Source organism: Kogia breviceps, chromosome 2 (assembly GCF_026419965.1).
Source record: "Kogia breviceps isolate mKogBre1 chromosome 2, mKogBre1 haplotype 1, whole genome shotgun sequence".
NCBI classification, from domain to species: Eukaryota; Metazoa; Chordata; class Mammalia; order Artiodactyla; family Physeteridae; genus Kogia; species Kogia breviceps.
The window spans coordinates 135511154-135528670 of record NC_081311.1 but is presented as its reverse complement, the minus strand read 5'-3'; the positions used below and the strand labels follow the sequence as shown (position 1 = coordinate 135528670).

Genomic DNA, 17517 nt, shown 5'->3' with positions numbered 1-17517 from the left:
AAAGAAATAATTTACAGTAAGAAAGAACTATAAATAAATACAAGGGATATAGAAATATCTAGCAATTAAAACAAATTAGTAAAATAATGTCTCCAATGGAAAGACTATAGTCTGTAAACAATGTATTAAATGTAAAAGCTTATTAAATTCATTAATGTTGAAAAAGGTATTTAAAGGTGGACAACAGAGTTGGAAAGACCTAGAAAGAGACAAAATGATCATGAAACAGTAATAAGCTTCCCAGGTCTACTATTATCTTAAATGACCTTGGTGAGTTATTCTATCATCTTATGCCTTATTTGTCAAGTCTGCAAAACAGGAACATAAAAATTTTGAGATAGCATGTCATGGAAATATATAACAATATTTTTATACTTCAGTTCCCTAAATTGGTTTTATTCAAGCATTTTCCACTAATATTAGTAAAGTGAGAAAAAATGATGTAAAATTCTAGTGATTATTTAAAAGAATTTTTAAATGCATTATCCTAATAGCCAAGACAAACAAGTATAATAAGTAGATAGGACTTTTGGAAACAAGAGGCAGTTTTTTCCTAATACATACACACAAAAAATAGAAATGAATTTAGTAAGTAATTTGAAACAAATCTCATAAAATTGCCTCAGGATTAAAACAAATTATAAAATATACCCATTCTTCCAATCAAAATTCTGGAACTCTGTCAGCGACATGACAAGAGAATTGCAGCAGAATTTCTGATTCTCACATTACACAATGAACAACAGTGCCTCTGCTTATACAACACTTTCATCAGCCAAGAGTTCTCTAAATTTGAAATTAACAGAGAAACACAAGATCACAGCTTAAAGAAGGAAATTCCATCCAAGATTAAAAGGACGTTTTAATTTACTTTGTATATTAAAAGCTGCAAATTCAAAAAGATATATCAATTCTTATTATTGACTCTTAGTAGCTTGGCTTTTCTCTAATGACAAAGAGGAATAATAGAATCATTTTGTTTGCCCCCCTTTTCTCCAAAATGACTAAAGCTTGTCAGAAGTAATCCAGAATGTTTGCTATCCAGCTCCTGCAGTAATTTGGGCATAGACATGCTAAATGGATGGTCTCTTGAAATTTCTACTGCATGAAGGAAGATGGAAAAGATTAATATACCATCACCTGTGTTTTCTAGAACTGTATTAGTTGGTATATGCATATTAATATATATAATATATATATTAATATATATATATCAGTACCTCCTGTTGGATTTACCGTTGATAAGGCTGGATTTTCTTGCTACCTTTATTCTTCTTTACGGTATGTTCAGAGAAGTCATTAAGTTGGCCATGTCAGCCTCAAAATCCAAGAGTAATTCATTTTAATTCAGCAAACATTTATTGAGAGTTTACTGTGTACCAAGCTCTGAGACAGTTGCTAGGGATATAAAAATGAAATATACACTGCACCCAAGAAGATTGTAGTCTATCTAGGTTAAAAAAAAAAAAAAAGTGCTGAGCAAGTTACGGGAGGGTGGTAAAGTAGAGATAATGTTTTCTAAAGTTTGAATATTTTGTTGACAACATGCATTATAGGTACAATCAATACAATTTCTTTTCAATATTGTTTCCTGAAATAAGAAAACCATTACTTTAATTAAAGTCATTTATCAAATGTCATATCTATATATCTAATCTCTATCTCTATATCTATATATTATATATAATGGCTACATGTTCCTATGCTATCCTTCTCATCAAGAGGTTGAATCTAATTTCACTTGCCTTTACTCTAAGCTAGTCTTAATGATTTGCTTAATCCAGTATAGGCTGCAGAGGTGATGTTTTAGATATTCCAAGGTTAGGTCCTAAGAAACTTAAAAGCTTCTACTTGGGCCTCCTGGAGCCTCTTGAGTCTTCCAGGAGCCTTGAGCTGCCATGTAAGAGGATTAATTACCCTAAGACTGCCTTGGAGAAGACACATATAAGCACTTTGTTCAAACAGTCCAAACCGAGCCCAGGGTTCTAGCCATTCCTGATGCCTAACATGTATGTAAAGCCATCTTGGACCCTCCAAACCTACCCATCCACCAAACGGATATCATGAAGTGATCCTAGTTGTCACTATGTGGAGAATCGCTGAGCTGAGTTTTTCTCAAGTTCTTGTCCTACAGAATTCATAAAGATGTAACAAAATGGTTGCTGTTTTAGACACTAAGTGTTGTGGTAGTTACTCAGCAATTGATAACTGGAACCTATTTACATGTGTATGACAGAGGCAACATAATAAACCTAAAAGTACATGAAAGGACTGTCTGATACAAATATTCAGTGAAATGGATGAATTTAATGGATGCATTAAAAGAAAACACAACTTAGGAGGGCAGAGAAAGAAGCAAAAAATAATAATAATAATTAAAAATTCAGGTGTGTTCAAAGCACATAAGGACTGATTTATCTAAGAAGATTGTATTGCAGGAATGGGGTCTCTGAACTAATAGGGAAGAGACTGCCTCACTAGCCAGGAGAAAAGGGAATGCCCAGTAATGGTACTTTGGGAAAAGCCCAGAAACAGGGGCAAGAGCTTTACTAACTACAATGAGAGGACTTTGAGGAAGTTTTTTGGGTGACAGGAGATTTAGGCATGTGTTAGGAAGTTGAAGGAGAAAAGGAAGTCTGGTGCCCCTTCTTGGAGTGCAATGAAGCTTAAAGTGAGGAGATTTTTGCAACATATGAGATGTTGGGAAGTGACCAAGGCATAGGAAAAGCGGTATAGTCAAAGTGATGAATAAAGAAAGCAACTTTGGCAGTTGAGGCGTGTCTAGACTCATAGAGCACCAAGGCAGCACAGAGGCTGAGGAAGAGGAGTTAAGAAGATTTGATGAAAGCCTGAACTAAAGGTGACAATTGAGGAATGAGGAGAAAGGAATTCATCAAAAAGAAAGAAGGAATTTTATATTGGTTGGATAAGCTAAGCTCTGATCTCATTTATAGCCTTAAAAGTCAATGGTTTTATGATTCAGTTAGCAATTATATATGACAACTAGAGAGCATTTAACTAGTTTAGTTAGACAGATTTAGTAATTGTACGGGTAATTTGATTTGTATTGGCCTCAGTTTGTCTACTTTCAAATATTGTGAAAATGTGTTAATATCAAATATTGTTAATGTTGTGTTTGGGAAGCTGCAAAAGACTATAAAACAACAAGACCTTCCTTAAATAGAGTACATAGAGGAGACCATTTATATTTCTTTCTGCTGTCTGATTCCTAAGTTGGGAAAAGACAAACATGTCTTATTCTGCAAAGTTTTAAAAAATAGATAATTTTGGATAATGCAAACTAAGACAAAACACACCCCACCCCGCAAAACCACACACCATTACCTATCGAAGTAAACAAGCCTATTGGAGTTTCATTTTTCTGATTCTTCATTCTATCTGGATATTAGACTACCAAAGTAGCAGATGTTAAGTTAAGCAGCCAGTGAACAGCCACTCAGAATGATGCAGGTTAAATGGTAGGAATAGCTCTATAACTGCTGCTGCTGCATATACAATATGTACATAAATCATCTGAACGTGGCTGTAAAGAAGTCTTTATGCAAAGTGACCCAGAGAAGAAAGTATCTAGTTTTCCCCCACCTTCATTCTCTTTATCACCACAAAGGCATTAGAAAATAGCATATATCAAGAGAAAAGAGTAAATGAAGCAAACCTCCTCTCTGAGAACACAAAGGATACATTTATTTCTTAGTGACCATCTGAGTTGATTATAATGATTTCTTCTTATTAATGAATTAGATGTCTAACCTGGGACCAAAAATATGGAGTCAAACAGCATATGCAAAAGCAAACGTGAACTGAGCAGGTAAAAAAGAAAAAATAATAATAATTTAACAGGACCAGTGGCTTTTCCATGTCAATGGGAAGGTTACATCATAACTAAAAGGTCTATGATACTGCTTTGGGGTCCAAGGCACAAGAAAGAGTTTCCTATATTTTATTTAACCAATACAAGTCTATAGATACTTGGCTAATAGATTGAATCTACTTCGATTTGTGTAACAGACACATACACAAACAGTTTTGGCATATTATTTACCTGAGTTTGTTCATTCATTCATTCACTCACACATTTATTCATTTTACATTCACTGAATACTATGCTCAGAATCTAGTTTGGTGCTCTGACAGGTTAAAGAGATGAATAAGTCACAGTCTTCAAGCTAAGTGGCTTTCCATCTAGAGGTAGGGACCTATATAAAGAGATAGATACAGCATAATGGGATACATTCTCTAACTAAAAATTATATAAGAACATAAAGACAGGAGTGAATAAACTACATAAAAATAGCTAACAGTTATCAAACACTTAACCAAGACTGAAGTGTTTCACTTTACATGTACTAATTGATTCACATAACCATTGCAACAAGCCTATGAGGTAATTACTTTTACCATCTCCACTTCATTGATGAGACAACTAAGGCATAGACTGGTTAAGTGACTTGCCAAGGTGACAGAGTCAGTATCCAAATCCAGGTAGTACAGTTTTAATGCAGTGTGGCTCTACTGGTATCATGTTACTTAAGGCAGTCACAGTGGGTTTCATAGAGGAGGTGACATGGAAAATAAATCTTAAGGGATGAGTAGGATTTCTTTTGTGGAAAAGGAAAAGAGTATTCTGGGAAGAAGAGCTATAATATACACAGATTCTGAGGTATGACTAATGTATATGTGAAAGAAACTAAAAATTTCACTGTGAAAATGGTAACGTTATTTGATCTTGATATGGGATTGTGCATTTGTAATGCTGGGTTGTTTGGAGTTCAACTAAGAATCAATTTGTACTTATAGGGGATGTTTAAGTGGCTTGACTACAACTGTGTTTTATTAGGTAACTCAGGAGAATGAATTAGAGAGAGGGTCTGGAAGAAAGGAGACCAAATGAGACAGTTGAAATATCCTAGAAAAAAGTTATAAAGCTCTGAATGACAACAGTGGCAGCCCTTGGGGATGGAGAAGAAAGATATTAAGGAAATAAATCAACAGATACTTAAGTGGGAGTGAGGGGGAACCCTGAATCCAGGATTTTTAATTTGGGAGACAGTATGGATGATGATACCAGTAACCAAGGATAGAAATATAAGAGAAACTCTTTTCGTGCCTAGTGCAGCCGTGGCTTGCGGTCCCAAGAAGCACCTGAATTGTGTGGAAACTCCAAAGCATTGGATGCTGGATAAACTGACTAGTGTGTTTGCTCCTTGTCCATCTACAAGTCCCCACAAGCTGAAGGAATGTCTCCCCCTAATCATTTTCCTAAGCAACAGACATAAGTATGCCTTAACAGAAGGTGAAGTAAAGAAGATCTGCATGCAGGGTTTCATTAAGATTGATGGCAAGGTTCGCACTGATATAACCTACCCTGATGGTTTTATGGGTGTCATCAGTATTGACAAGACTGGAGAGAATTTTCGTCTGATCCGTAACACCAAGGATTGCTTTGCTATTCATCATATTACACCTGAGGAGGCCAAGTATAAGTTGTGCAAAGTGAGAAAGACCTTTGTGGGCACAAAAGGAATCCCTCATCTGGTGACCCATGTTGCTTGCACCATCAGCTACCCTGATCCCCTTGTCAAGGTAAATGACACCATTCAAATTGATTTGGAGACTGGCAAGATTACTGATTTTGTCAAATTTGACACTGGTAACCTGAGCATGGTGACTGGAGATGCTAACCTGGGAGGAATTGGTGTGATCACCAAAAAGAAAAGACATTCTGTTTCTTTTGATATAGTTCGTGTGAAAGATGCCAATGGCAACAGCTTCGCCATCTGGCTCTCCAACATTTTTGTTAATGGCAAAAACAACAAACCATGGATCTCTCTTCCCCAGGGAAGGGGTATCTGCCTTACCATTGCTGAGAAGAGAGACAAGAGACTGGTGGCCAAACAGAGCAGTGGATAAAATGATCTCTAGGTGACATGATTGGGAAAGTCTTTGTACTTAATTAAAGATAATAATACATTAAAAAAGAAAGAAAGAAATACAAGAGGAATATCAGATATGGAGCCACTCGGTGGTGAATACTGAGTGCCTACCTTGCACCTGGCAAAAGTACATGGTTCTAAGGACACAAAGATTCCTTCTTGACCTCTGAGTGCTCAATGCGTGGCAGAGGAGCTCATAGACAAAATTGATTACCTAGATAAACAATTCCCTCCATCACAGCTAACTTTTTTGTGTGTGTGTGGTATGCGGGCCTCTCACTGTTGTGGCCTCTCCTGTTGCAGAGCACAGGCTCTGGACACACAGGCTCAGCGGCCATGGCTCACGGGCCCAGCCGCTCCGTGGCACGTGGGATCTTCCCGGACCGGGGCACGAACCTGTGTCCCCTGCATCGGCAGGCGGATTCTCCACCACTGCGCCACCAGGGAAGCCCCCCACAGCTAACTTTTAAGAGAACAGAATTTCTCTCAGTGGCCTGATTAAAGGTAAAGAAAGAAAAGCAACTCCACAATCAAACTTCAAATCTGGAATACCATCAACTGAACTTAATTGTGGTACTCAGATAAGGAAACTATACTAAAGTATTCTATGCAGATTAAAATCATGATCCAGATCACAAAATCCACCTCTATGCTTTATATTAAACATACGACATGAAGAAATACAAGAAACAAATTAGATTTCTCCTTTAGGCAAATTTTTTAATGAGCTTAATCCCGTGGCATGCTATTAATGCTAGTGACTGGCTTCTTTGAAATGAGGCATGCATTTTCTTCCTTGTTCATATAGTCAGCTTCCTGTTTAGTATTCATTATTCATGTCTGTTTTATCAAAGAGCACTATTACATGAAACCATGATCCAAGCATGTTTGGCTGTAATTGTTCTCTCTGGAGGGAAGGAAATTATACACCCTTATTATACTGGTATATGATTGTTATGTACACATATGATCATAGTGCGTATGTGTCCCTTCTTATTGGAAGGTGGTGTTATTTAATTCGGTCGTTACGCTAAAGAACCTTGTCTTAGTCACACTTGTCTTAGTTTAGAACATCAACATGCCATTGAAGAAAAGCCATTAGCCTTGTAAATAAACAGGAAAAACAAGTTTTGATCACAGTCTCATTTAAACTCTAGATATTCTAAGAATTTCTTATGTGGGATTAAGAATAGAGAGAACGGTAAATACATTTTATCTGAATACTGTAACTCCTGATAACTTTAGCCAACAACTGGGGATACCACAGCTATTACTACTCTTTCGAAGCCAAAGCAAGATTTGGATCTTTGCCTCTTTCATTACTGATAGTTATCTATGAAACATGCAATTATGATGGCTGAGACAAAATTGGGCATTATATTGCTACTGTTTCCCAGCCATTCACAGTGAGGTGACTTTAAGGTTGTCCACATAGGCTTATTACATTTTATTTATACAGTATTTCTTTGACCTAGGACACCTATGGCTACATCATTCCATTTTCCCTTTACTTTAATTTACTATATTCTATGGTCACTGTGGAACCAGGTGGCAGCAATGAATTGATGGTTTAATGGGCGACAAGAAGAATGAGGTTTTTAAATACAAAGCTATGTCAAGAAATCACAATAATTAAAACTTTAAATTACCTAAATATACTTAATATATATTTATCAATGTAGTAGAATATCAGATAGCCAATGAAATCAGTGTGTTGACTATGTAAAAACAATACATATGTTTAAAAAATAATAATTAGTGAAGACATTTCCCAGAAATATAAAGAAACATGATTACAACTAATATGAAGAAGACTGGAGAGGAATTAAAGGAATTAAGGGACTATGTGTGAGTTTAAAGCAATATACACACTACGAGCTCAATATTTTAAGTATATATAAGCATAAAATAATTAGAAAAGTAGAATCAAAATCATAAAAAATAGTTATCTTTTGGACGTTAGGTAATAGGTGATTTTGATTTTTGACTTTGGCTTTTTCTCTATTTTACAAGTGTTCTGTTTCCTGTTACTGATACAATGTAAAATTAATAACATTAGAACTTTTATATTAAAATTAATTATGCTAAATTAATTTAATGGTAAGAAAGGCATTTAAAAATAAGGATATATATATATATTTTTTTAACATCTTTATTGGAGTATAATAGCTTTACAATGGTGTGTTAGTTTCTGCTTTATAACAAAGTGAATCAGCTATACATATACATATGTCCCCATATCGCTTCCCTCTTGCATCTCCCTCCCACCCTCCCTATCCCACCCCTCTAGGTGGTCACAAAGCACCAAGCTGATCTCCCTGTGCTATGCAGTTGCTTCCCTCTAGCTATCTATTTACGTTTGGTAGTGTATATATGTCCATGCCACTCCCTCACTTTGTCCCAGCTTACCCTTCTCCCTCCCCATATCTTCAAGTCCATTCTCTAGTAGGTCTGCATCTTTATTACCATCTTGCCCCTAGGTTCTTCAAATAAGGATATTATTTAAACAATTTCAACTGCTGTAAGTTTAAGCCTTTAGATACGAAGGAAATTGAACTCTGCCTCCACACTCCACTCTTAGGCTGGATTGGACACGATGCCACCCTGTCTACCAGGTTTGTTAAGGATGTGATTTCTTTTGATTGATGAACAGATTCCTTTTCAACATTTTCTTTAAGCAACTACATACCGCACTGCTTTTCTAAATTCACTTTTGAGGTACTGCAAAGAGATTCACATATCTACTCCCATGCCTTCTCTTGGTGGCAGTGGATGAGAAGGGGTGACTGGAGGTGGCACAAGAAGGTCTCAGTGAGTAGAGTAACCCTACTTCTGACCCAGCTGCTGAGCCCTACATTATGATAAATTATTTTACTTGCCTGGAGGAGAGAGATTGTATTTTCACAAAAAATGGTAAGGGCACTAGAGGTAAGAGATACATGTTTAAACTGGAAGAAGACCTTGAGAATTAAAAAAAAAAAATCTATAGCTGGGCATTATGTAGTTCCGGTTGAAATTTAACAGCAGAAAAATTGGAAAGCCTGAGGTGAAAACATCTAATTGGGAAAATATTGATGTATTCATACTAAATTTTCCTTATGCTTGGAGAGGCTCTGCAAAGCAAATGTCCAGGAGTGGAACTCTTGCTTTCTTGCTATCCCAGAGAGAAATGATGCTGAAACTTCTGAACCTAAATATACTATTGTCAGTTTTGTTATAGTTATTAATTGTATACTGGAAAAGAACCAATCATAACATAGTTGGAGAGTGTTTCCCAGGCAACAATTTGAGGGGCAACTTTTAATCTGTAATGACCCATGAATCTTTAGCTATAAATAGGAGAGTCTGGAATAGAAGCCCATTCTCAGTCCACAGGCCAATATTAACTGTGAAATGGTCCTCTGATTTCTTATACTCTTATTTCCTTCATCAATCAACTCCTGCCTCCCCTTTAAGACCTAGCTCAAAATCGCCCTCCCTTTAAAACCTATCTCCATATCCTTTGCATATGGAGAGAAAAGGCCATTCCTTTCTCTCTCTTTCAGGTGTCTTTGTTTAGTACTCTACTATCCACTTTATAACATCATACTGTATTAATGTGTCTACATTTCTAGAAAGATACCAATAAACTGGGATCTCAAAGATAAAGGCTCCACATTATTCATATTTATATCTTTAGTGCCTACCACAAGCCTTTCACACCAGAGATGCTCAATGCTGTTGCACAAGTTCTTGCAGAAATGTTTTTAGAATATAGACATAAGGTGTACACAGCTTTTAGATAGCTGTCTTTATAATGTTTGATAATGCGGGCAACATGCAGGTTGTTATTCAGAGGACAGAATTATTGTTTAACACCAGCTCCCAGTTTGTGTTTTCTGAGCTTTTCTCAATAAAAAACAAATGAAAAGCTGGAGATATTGCACACACTCTCTCCTCCCACCCGTCACAACAGGGTTATGAAAATTGGATCAGACAGGATACCTTGCAATTTTTCTCCTCTGGTAGCTGTTCCACAGCTGGTAACACATTTTCAGCCTTGTTAAAAATTCCTCCAACTGATAAAACGTCTTGGACATTTTCCTCAAGTACCAATCATCATTACTACCCCCTTTGCCAACAACTTTTCTCCCTTTCCTCCTTTTCTTCCAAATGCAGAAGAGATGTGCTTCAACTGTTCCCATGTCCAAGAGCAGTGCCTGTGATTTTGCAAGTACTTATTTGTCTAACATAGTCTCTTTGAAGTCAGAGGTAGGTTTCTTTTAGAGTACAGACACTTGCACATCAAGAGGTATTCAGGCTTTGCTAATGGGCCTTCACAAACATTTCACATTTTGGATCAACATGTCTGCCAATATGTAAGCTATTTTAAGAATGCTATTTCTGTAAACAGAAGCTTTCTGTCAATTCATGACATGTGTTAAATAAAAGTATGCTAGACAGACTAAAATGTCCACACACTAATATTACATATAGAAGAGCTTTGTATTTATATTTTTTCAGCATTAAGTTCACTAGACTTTAATGGCCATTAACATTAAGAAATACTTATTGAGACACTGATTGATGATGAAAACACCCTCCTGCATCAAATCTACAGCAGATGGAACAGAAGGAAAAAGGGTTTACAAAGTAGAAATTTCTTACTCAGTTTTTATCTATCACAACTGTCTATTCTTTCCTCTTGAGGCAAGGGACATACTGTGCTATGGAAAATAGTAATATTTCAGTTTAGTTGTGGAGAATTTCATAGGATGAAAGAGAATATAATGTGGCCTGTATTGCAAGAATTTTATAAATATTGGTGTTAAATTTATAGAAGAGAGAATAAATGTAATTTTATAATATTTGCAGAGAGAATGAAACCCCAATGAACAGTTCATGTTCAGTTTTGGTGAATATATTGCCGAGATTGAAATGACTTTTTGTTGAATATCAGGAGCACAGAATAAACAGAAGAATCATTACTGAATTGGAAAAGTAAGAAATCATTCTTGGAGAGGAAGAAAAAAACATTTCAACCATTCTCCCTTTATGAGTCCAATTTCATATGGCCTTTGGGAGGGTTTTGCTGGGTAACTTGAATTTATTCAATCTTTTGATGGACTTGAATTTTCTCCTGAGGTGTTTTAAGTATTTTTTTCATCCTTAAGTAGCCATGTAAGGAAGAAGTTTTACTGGTGGGAAAAGTAAGGCATAAATATTTCAAGTAGCCACTTTCTTAGCTTAGACTAGTGCTCTTTTCACTCAAACACTCTGGCTTTTTATTATTTAACTGCAGAAATGTATTTGACAAGTGGTAGCCCTTAGTAACTACTATAAGGAATTAAAGTCTTTCCTTTTATATGTTCGATAAATGGATAGTGTTTAAGGGGATGTTTCCTGTTCCTAAATGCACTGTGTGAAAGTGGACAGCTATAACTAAATATAAAAATAATAGCATTTTTTACCCCTCAAAGGTTTAAGCTTCAGTGAGCCAAATCATATCATAAACACCAGTGAAATAAACAGTTTAGAGATTAAAGACAAACCACTAACAGAGTAGATCTGCAAGCCAAGCACATAACGGGAAAAAGTCTGGTTTGCCATACGGACCTGCATTTCATATCTGATCAAGTGGTTAACCAAATTATACACAGATATTTTGAGCTTTGCTTTTAAGTAGTACTTTATCACCTGATTACTGTGTTGCTTTTCTTCTTATCAAAAACAGAGTGATTTGAATAACTCAAGCTCAGCATGGTAGCCAGGCTTCCAGTGGTTTGGGTAGACATTGTCACAGGAGATGCAGAGGCTGCGGGGCATGAACGGAATCACTCAGTGAGAACCACATGGCTTAAGGGTAGAGAGAAAAGATAGCATACAGCTTGGGTTGGCTATAGAATAACATGATAGACGAAGATGCAGGAAAAGAGATGGGCATATAAGGATTGTTCACAGGTATTATGAAAAGTATGGTTGAGGTGAGTGCTAAAAAGCAGTCGTAACTCCCTGATTCTCTTACTACATAGACCAGTAACCATGGGTCATTTTCAAAAAAGCTTTACAGAAGTCACTAAGCAACGTCCTCTGCTCCTGGGAGTATATGTATACTATATAAAATTGACACTCCTATTAAAAACATATTTTTAGGGAAGAAGTCCATTGATCTCATCATTTAACAAGGAGGAAATTTCCAGATAAAATAATAGTTTGTGAGCTCTCTAAGACAAGAAATAGGACCTAACTATAACCTTTTGTCCTTGGATAAGGATGAATAAAAAAATGATATTAGGTTTGAAAAAGTATCACATGCAGAGTAATTCCATAATATAGGACAAATAGGAGACTAGAAAGATGGCTTAAAATGCAAATTTAACATTTTTCCTATGCTTATAGATCTCAATTTAGTTATATTCCCTTAAATTCTAATGTGTCAAAACTAAATGGTGACAAAAGAACTTGATTTTGCTCATTAGTACAACTATTAGTTCTATTATACACCCCTTTTATTTACTTGTTAATAACTGGGACTCCTTCCAGAGAATAGTCTGCTAATAAATTATGTTTTGTTCATTTTTTAAAAAAATGTCAGCTTCCCAACATTTATCCTGGTCTAATGCATTTAAATGTTGTTCAGATAGAAAGCCTTAAGTAAGATACTTAATGAAAAGCATGTTCAGCTGCAACCATATCCTGTTTCTCCTAGCCTTTACCTATGAGGAGTTTGATACCATTTAGAACAAGTGATCTTAAAGGTACACCTCTTCAATAGAGATCAACAGTTAAACGGACTATTTTTATTGCTGTTTCTGTCACCTTCCCAGACCATGCACTGCTTTGTTTGGGGATTTTTTTCTGGTACCAGAGTGATTTATTGAAGAAAGTGGCAAAGAACCAAAATTTTGTATTTGTTGAAAAATAATGCAGTTGGAAAGAAGAAACAAAAACTCCCATTTTCCAATTCTTATATCCAATAGGAATTGATTAATAGGCAAAATATTTTGCTTTTTTTTCCCTTTGCACATGTCCTCTCTCTCTCTCTCTCTCTCTCTTTCTCCCCCAAAGCTCCTGCAAGTTTGTGCTGTACTTTACATCTGTTAGACAAGTTTCTAGATTAGAGGTGGCAGCCTGGGAGTGTGTAAATGTGCCTAGTTACTATTTCTTTGAATGTATAGATATGTTCTCTGTCACTGGGTATTATAACGCTATCATCAGTCACTTCAGAGTAATCTTTTCAGCAATCTATGCCTTACTAGAAGATTACTATAAGGCTGATCATGCCAAGATGAATATCATTATAGGCCATCACATGTATAGCTCCCTTTGGAAGTGGAAAGATTTATTGGGGGGCTAAAGAACATTAGATAACTGAGTGTTTGCAAAATTGTCACATTCGCAATAGATTAATAGGTAAAATAGACACTTTCACAAACATGCTGTTACTTTTTTTAAATTTTGGTGCTTATTTATTTGTTGACTTATAATTGGCACATAACATTGTGAAAGCTTAAAGTGTACAACGTGTTGGTTTGATATATTTATATATTGTAATATGATTACCACTGTCATGCTGTTACTTTTTAAGTAAACAAGAGCGAGCTGATGATTTGGCTGATTGGGGTGAATTTATGTATATGCATGTAAATATTCTTCTATGTATATGTGTGCATGTATATTTAAGCCATGATGAAAATAAACCTCAAGCTGGTCATCTGTACTGTTCTGTGCTTTCAGATAACTCTTCATTAGCAATTATAAATTTAAATACTTTTCAGGTCCGGCTGGCAATAGATTCATATGAGCAGGTATAAGACAGTAGAAACTGTGACAATGGCAGTGAATGAGTAGCGTATACCCAAGCGTGTTAAAATTCAAACTCTTAAAACTCACCATGCTGGCTAAATAAAATAACTATGGGTTGTCATATATGCTACTCTATAATAATTTTTCCCCTTTAACTTTTAAACTTTCCTGTGGTTCCTATTTTCTTTTTACATTGTTAGTAGTTTTAAAAAAATCTGTATTAATAACTTATACTTGTATAGTATTTATTCTTAAAACACCTTACTGATATACAAAACTATTCCAGCTGAAAAAAGGGGAAAACAGGCCAATTTTAATAAGAATATTAACTCTTTCTGACTATATGGACTCCATTTAGTGAACTGGAAATTAACTGAATAAGTCAGCTTCCATTTTCTTTACACCTCTAAACATAACATCAAACTTGAATAAATGTGGGCTCAGATAGTAAGAGAATTAAATGCAAGTCCCTAAAGGCAGAGGTTTCTAGGAATGCGCTTATAATAGAGTTTCACCTGGGATTCAATTAAATATTTAGTGAGAGTGGCTGAAAGAAAGGTTCTGTGCTGAAAGCTGTGGGGAAGACAGAGATGAATACGACACAGTTTTTGTCCTCTAGAATGTCATGATCGATGGCAGCTAACACATTTCACTTAGAGTGTGGGGTGTAGGTGGTGGGGACAAGCCCTCTTCTCTTTCTCCTCCAGCCCCTGCAAAACTGTTTATATCTGCACAATCCTATCATCCTTTCCCCGTTTTGTAGGATGAAGCATCCTTTTTCCTGTTCAAGGCCAATACCTCTGCATGTGCCCTTGATCCCATCCTCTCCCTCTCTCTTCTCAGGAATTGTACTATAAATCAGTAGTCAACAAGTTTTTTTCTGTAATAAACCAGATAATAAATATTTTAGGCTTTTGCAAGACATATGGTTTCTGTCGCAACTATTCAACTCTGTTGTTGCAATGCAAAAGCAGCTGTAGACGGTATGTAAACAAATTGATTCGTCTGTGTTCCAATAAAATTTTATATATGGGCGCTGAAATTTGAATTTCATGAAATCGTTATGGGTCATGAAATGTTCTTTTTATTTTTTCAATCGTTAAAAAACGTTAAACCGTTATTTGAGGGTCATACAAAAAGAAGTAGTAGGTCACATTTGGCTCTCAGCCGTAGTTTGCTAACCTTTGCTATAGATAATTGCCATTTTTCCATATCTTCAGCCATTCCTTTTCTACTTTCTTCCCTTTAGCCTATAATCACACTAAGGAGAATATAAAAAACATTTAACAATGACTCTGGACACTGACTGATGACTCTAGAATCTGAATAGATCGGAATAGATTCCACCATGGAATCAGAATAGATAAATCTGCCTATCAGATCTAGTAGGAGTCATACAACTAGTGAATAATTTCAATGTGTATAGGATAAATACCAACCCAGAACACACCTTCTCATTTCATTTGAAAAATGAAACAAAGCACTTTTTGCACTGCCATCTTGATATTACTCCACTTCTCTCTTTATATCCAATAATTTGGAAAATTATTGTAATTTGTCATCTCTCATCTATTCTTCCATAAGCCATCTGCTTCCATCATTCCTTTAGAACTGACCTTTCCAGAAGAAACTTTCCCTTTAAATTTTTTCAGCCCTTATTAAATGTTCTATCTCCGTCACTTGCATCAAACTCCCCTGGCATCCTACACCTTTTTAAAAAACATTTATTTATTTATTTTTGGCTGTGTTGGGTCTTCATCTCTGCGCGAGGGCTTTCCCCAGTTGCGGCGAGTGGGGGCCACTCCTCATTGCGGTGCGCGGGCCTCTCACTGTTGTGGCCTCTCCCGTTGCAGAGCACATGATCCAGACGCTCAGGCTCAGTAGTTGTGGCCCATGGGCCCAGACGCTCCGCAGCATGTGGGACCCTCCCGGACCAGGGCCCGAACCCGTGTCCCCTGCATCGGCAGGCAGATTCTCAACCACTGCGCCACCAGGGAAGCCCCATCGTCCACTCTTCCGACTTTTGATTCTTGGTTGCCATGGCAGGTTCCTCTTCATCCAGCCCTCTTTCCTACAGCCATTCCCACCTGGTGTTCTCAGCATTCTCCACCCACTGCTCCCTGTTTCCCGTTCTTGCCTTGGCGGTCTGATCCATTCTCAGGGTTTGATTTTCACTTTTATGCAGATGACCTCTATGTCTGCATCTCCAGCCTTGACCTCTCTTTAGACTTCAGACTCATTTTGTCACTTTGATTTCCCTGAGGCATCTCAAAGTCACTGTGTCAGACAATAAACCTGAAGTCTTCCCCATCAGACCTGTGTCTCTCGCGTGTTCCGTATCTTAGTCCAGCTACACCATCCCTGTTGCAGAAGCCAAGAAACCTGGAATCACTCTCAGGGCATTCCTGCCCTTACTCCTAATTCCACTTAATTAAGCCCTGACTCCTCCGCCAAATATTCCTTAGTTCTGCACATTGAGCCGTATCCCTACTACTGCTGTCTGTACCCAGGCATTTTCACTGAGCTGGACCAATGTGCTGGTCTAGTCCCTGGTCTCCCTCTCTACACCTGGCACTGGGTGGACAATCGCAAACAGAAGTGTAATCAAGGAACACCCTCTCCCCCCACCCCCACCCCCACTCCCCGCTAAACTACTGCATGACTCACTATCAGGATACTTAGCATGGTCCCAAGATCCTCCACCATATGGACTCTTCTTCCTGCCTCAGTCTTATCTTCTATCAAATCCTATATGGTTTTTTTTTTTCCATCCCACTAATAGGGCACTGAGCATGAAATGCAACAATACACCTCCATGTATTTGCAATGCTATTTCTATCACCTAAAATACCTCCTCTTTTCTTCTATGGCTATTCCTACTCATCTGTTAAGATTCAGTTTCTGGGCATGGGGTGGGAGGGCGAAGCTGGGGCGAAGTGAGAGTAGCATCGACATATATACACTACCGAATGTAAAATAGTTGGCTGGTGGGAAGCAGCAGCATAGCACAGGGAGACGGGCTCGGTGCTTTGCGATGACCTAGAGGGGTGGGATAGGGAGGGTGGGAGGGAGGCCTAAGAGGGAGGGGATATGGGGACATGTGTATGCATATGGCTGATTCGCTTTGTTGTGCAACAGAAACTAACACAGTATTGCGAAGCAATTATACTCCAATAAAGATCTATTAAAAAATTAAAAATAAATAAATGAATTTAATTAGAATAAAAAAAAAAGATTCAGCCTCTGAATTCATAAAACTGCTCTAAGAGCCTTTCCTCATTGTTTCCATTTTATTTTCCAATTTGTATTGAAAGTACAACTTCTCTCCTGTAACTATCCCAGCTTCACCATTAATAAGTAAGCAAGGTATGATTAGTCATTGCCACTCCAGCTCCTACTCTAGCATCTGGTAAACAGGTCTAGGTGAAGAGTACTTGGCAAGGCATGGGACTCAGAGTGCCTGGGTTCTGAACTCAGCAGTACAGCTTACTTGCTCTATGGTTTTGGTCTTACACTTTCTAAGCATCCTATTTAAAATGGAAACCATTCATGAAAAAATACTTTTGGGACATCGACTATGTTTCAGGCATTTTTCTAGGCACAGAAAAATTCTCACCTTTGAGGAACTTTCATTCTAGTGGACATAGGAGAAGGGGAGAAAGAATATAAACAGGTAATAAGAAAATAACTAAATAAAACATACACTGTATCACGTGGTAAGTGCACAAGGGATAGGGAGTGAAGTGTTAGGATGGAGGAGGAGGTTGGCAAATTTTAG

At 37.1% G+C, this 17517-nt stretch overlaps 2 protein-coding genes across 3 annotated transcripts in view; one reads left to right on the top strand and one right to left on the bottom strand.

The window, feature by feature from the left end:
- The window catches only part of CSRNP3 (cysteine and serine rich nuclear protein 3), a 188825-nt gene that overhangs the window by 95532 nt on the left and 75776 nt on the right, over window positions 1-17517 (bottom strand). The window lies entirely within an intron of this gene.
- LOC131750084 (small ribosomal subunit protein eS4, X isoform-like) lies at window positions 5179-5931 on the top strand. The gene has a single exon (XM_059052399.2). The coding sequence runs from the start codon at window positions 5194-5196 to the stop codon at window positions 5929-5931; it is 738 nt and encodes a 245-aa protein (XP_058908382.1). The 5' UTR covers window positions 5179-5193.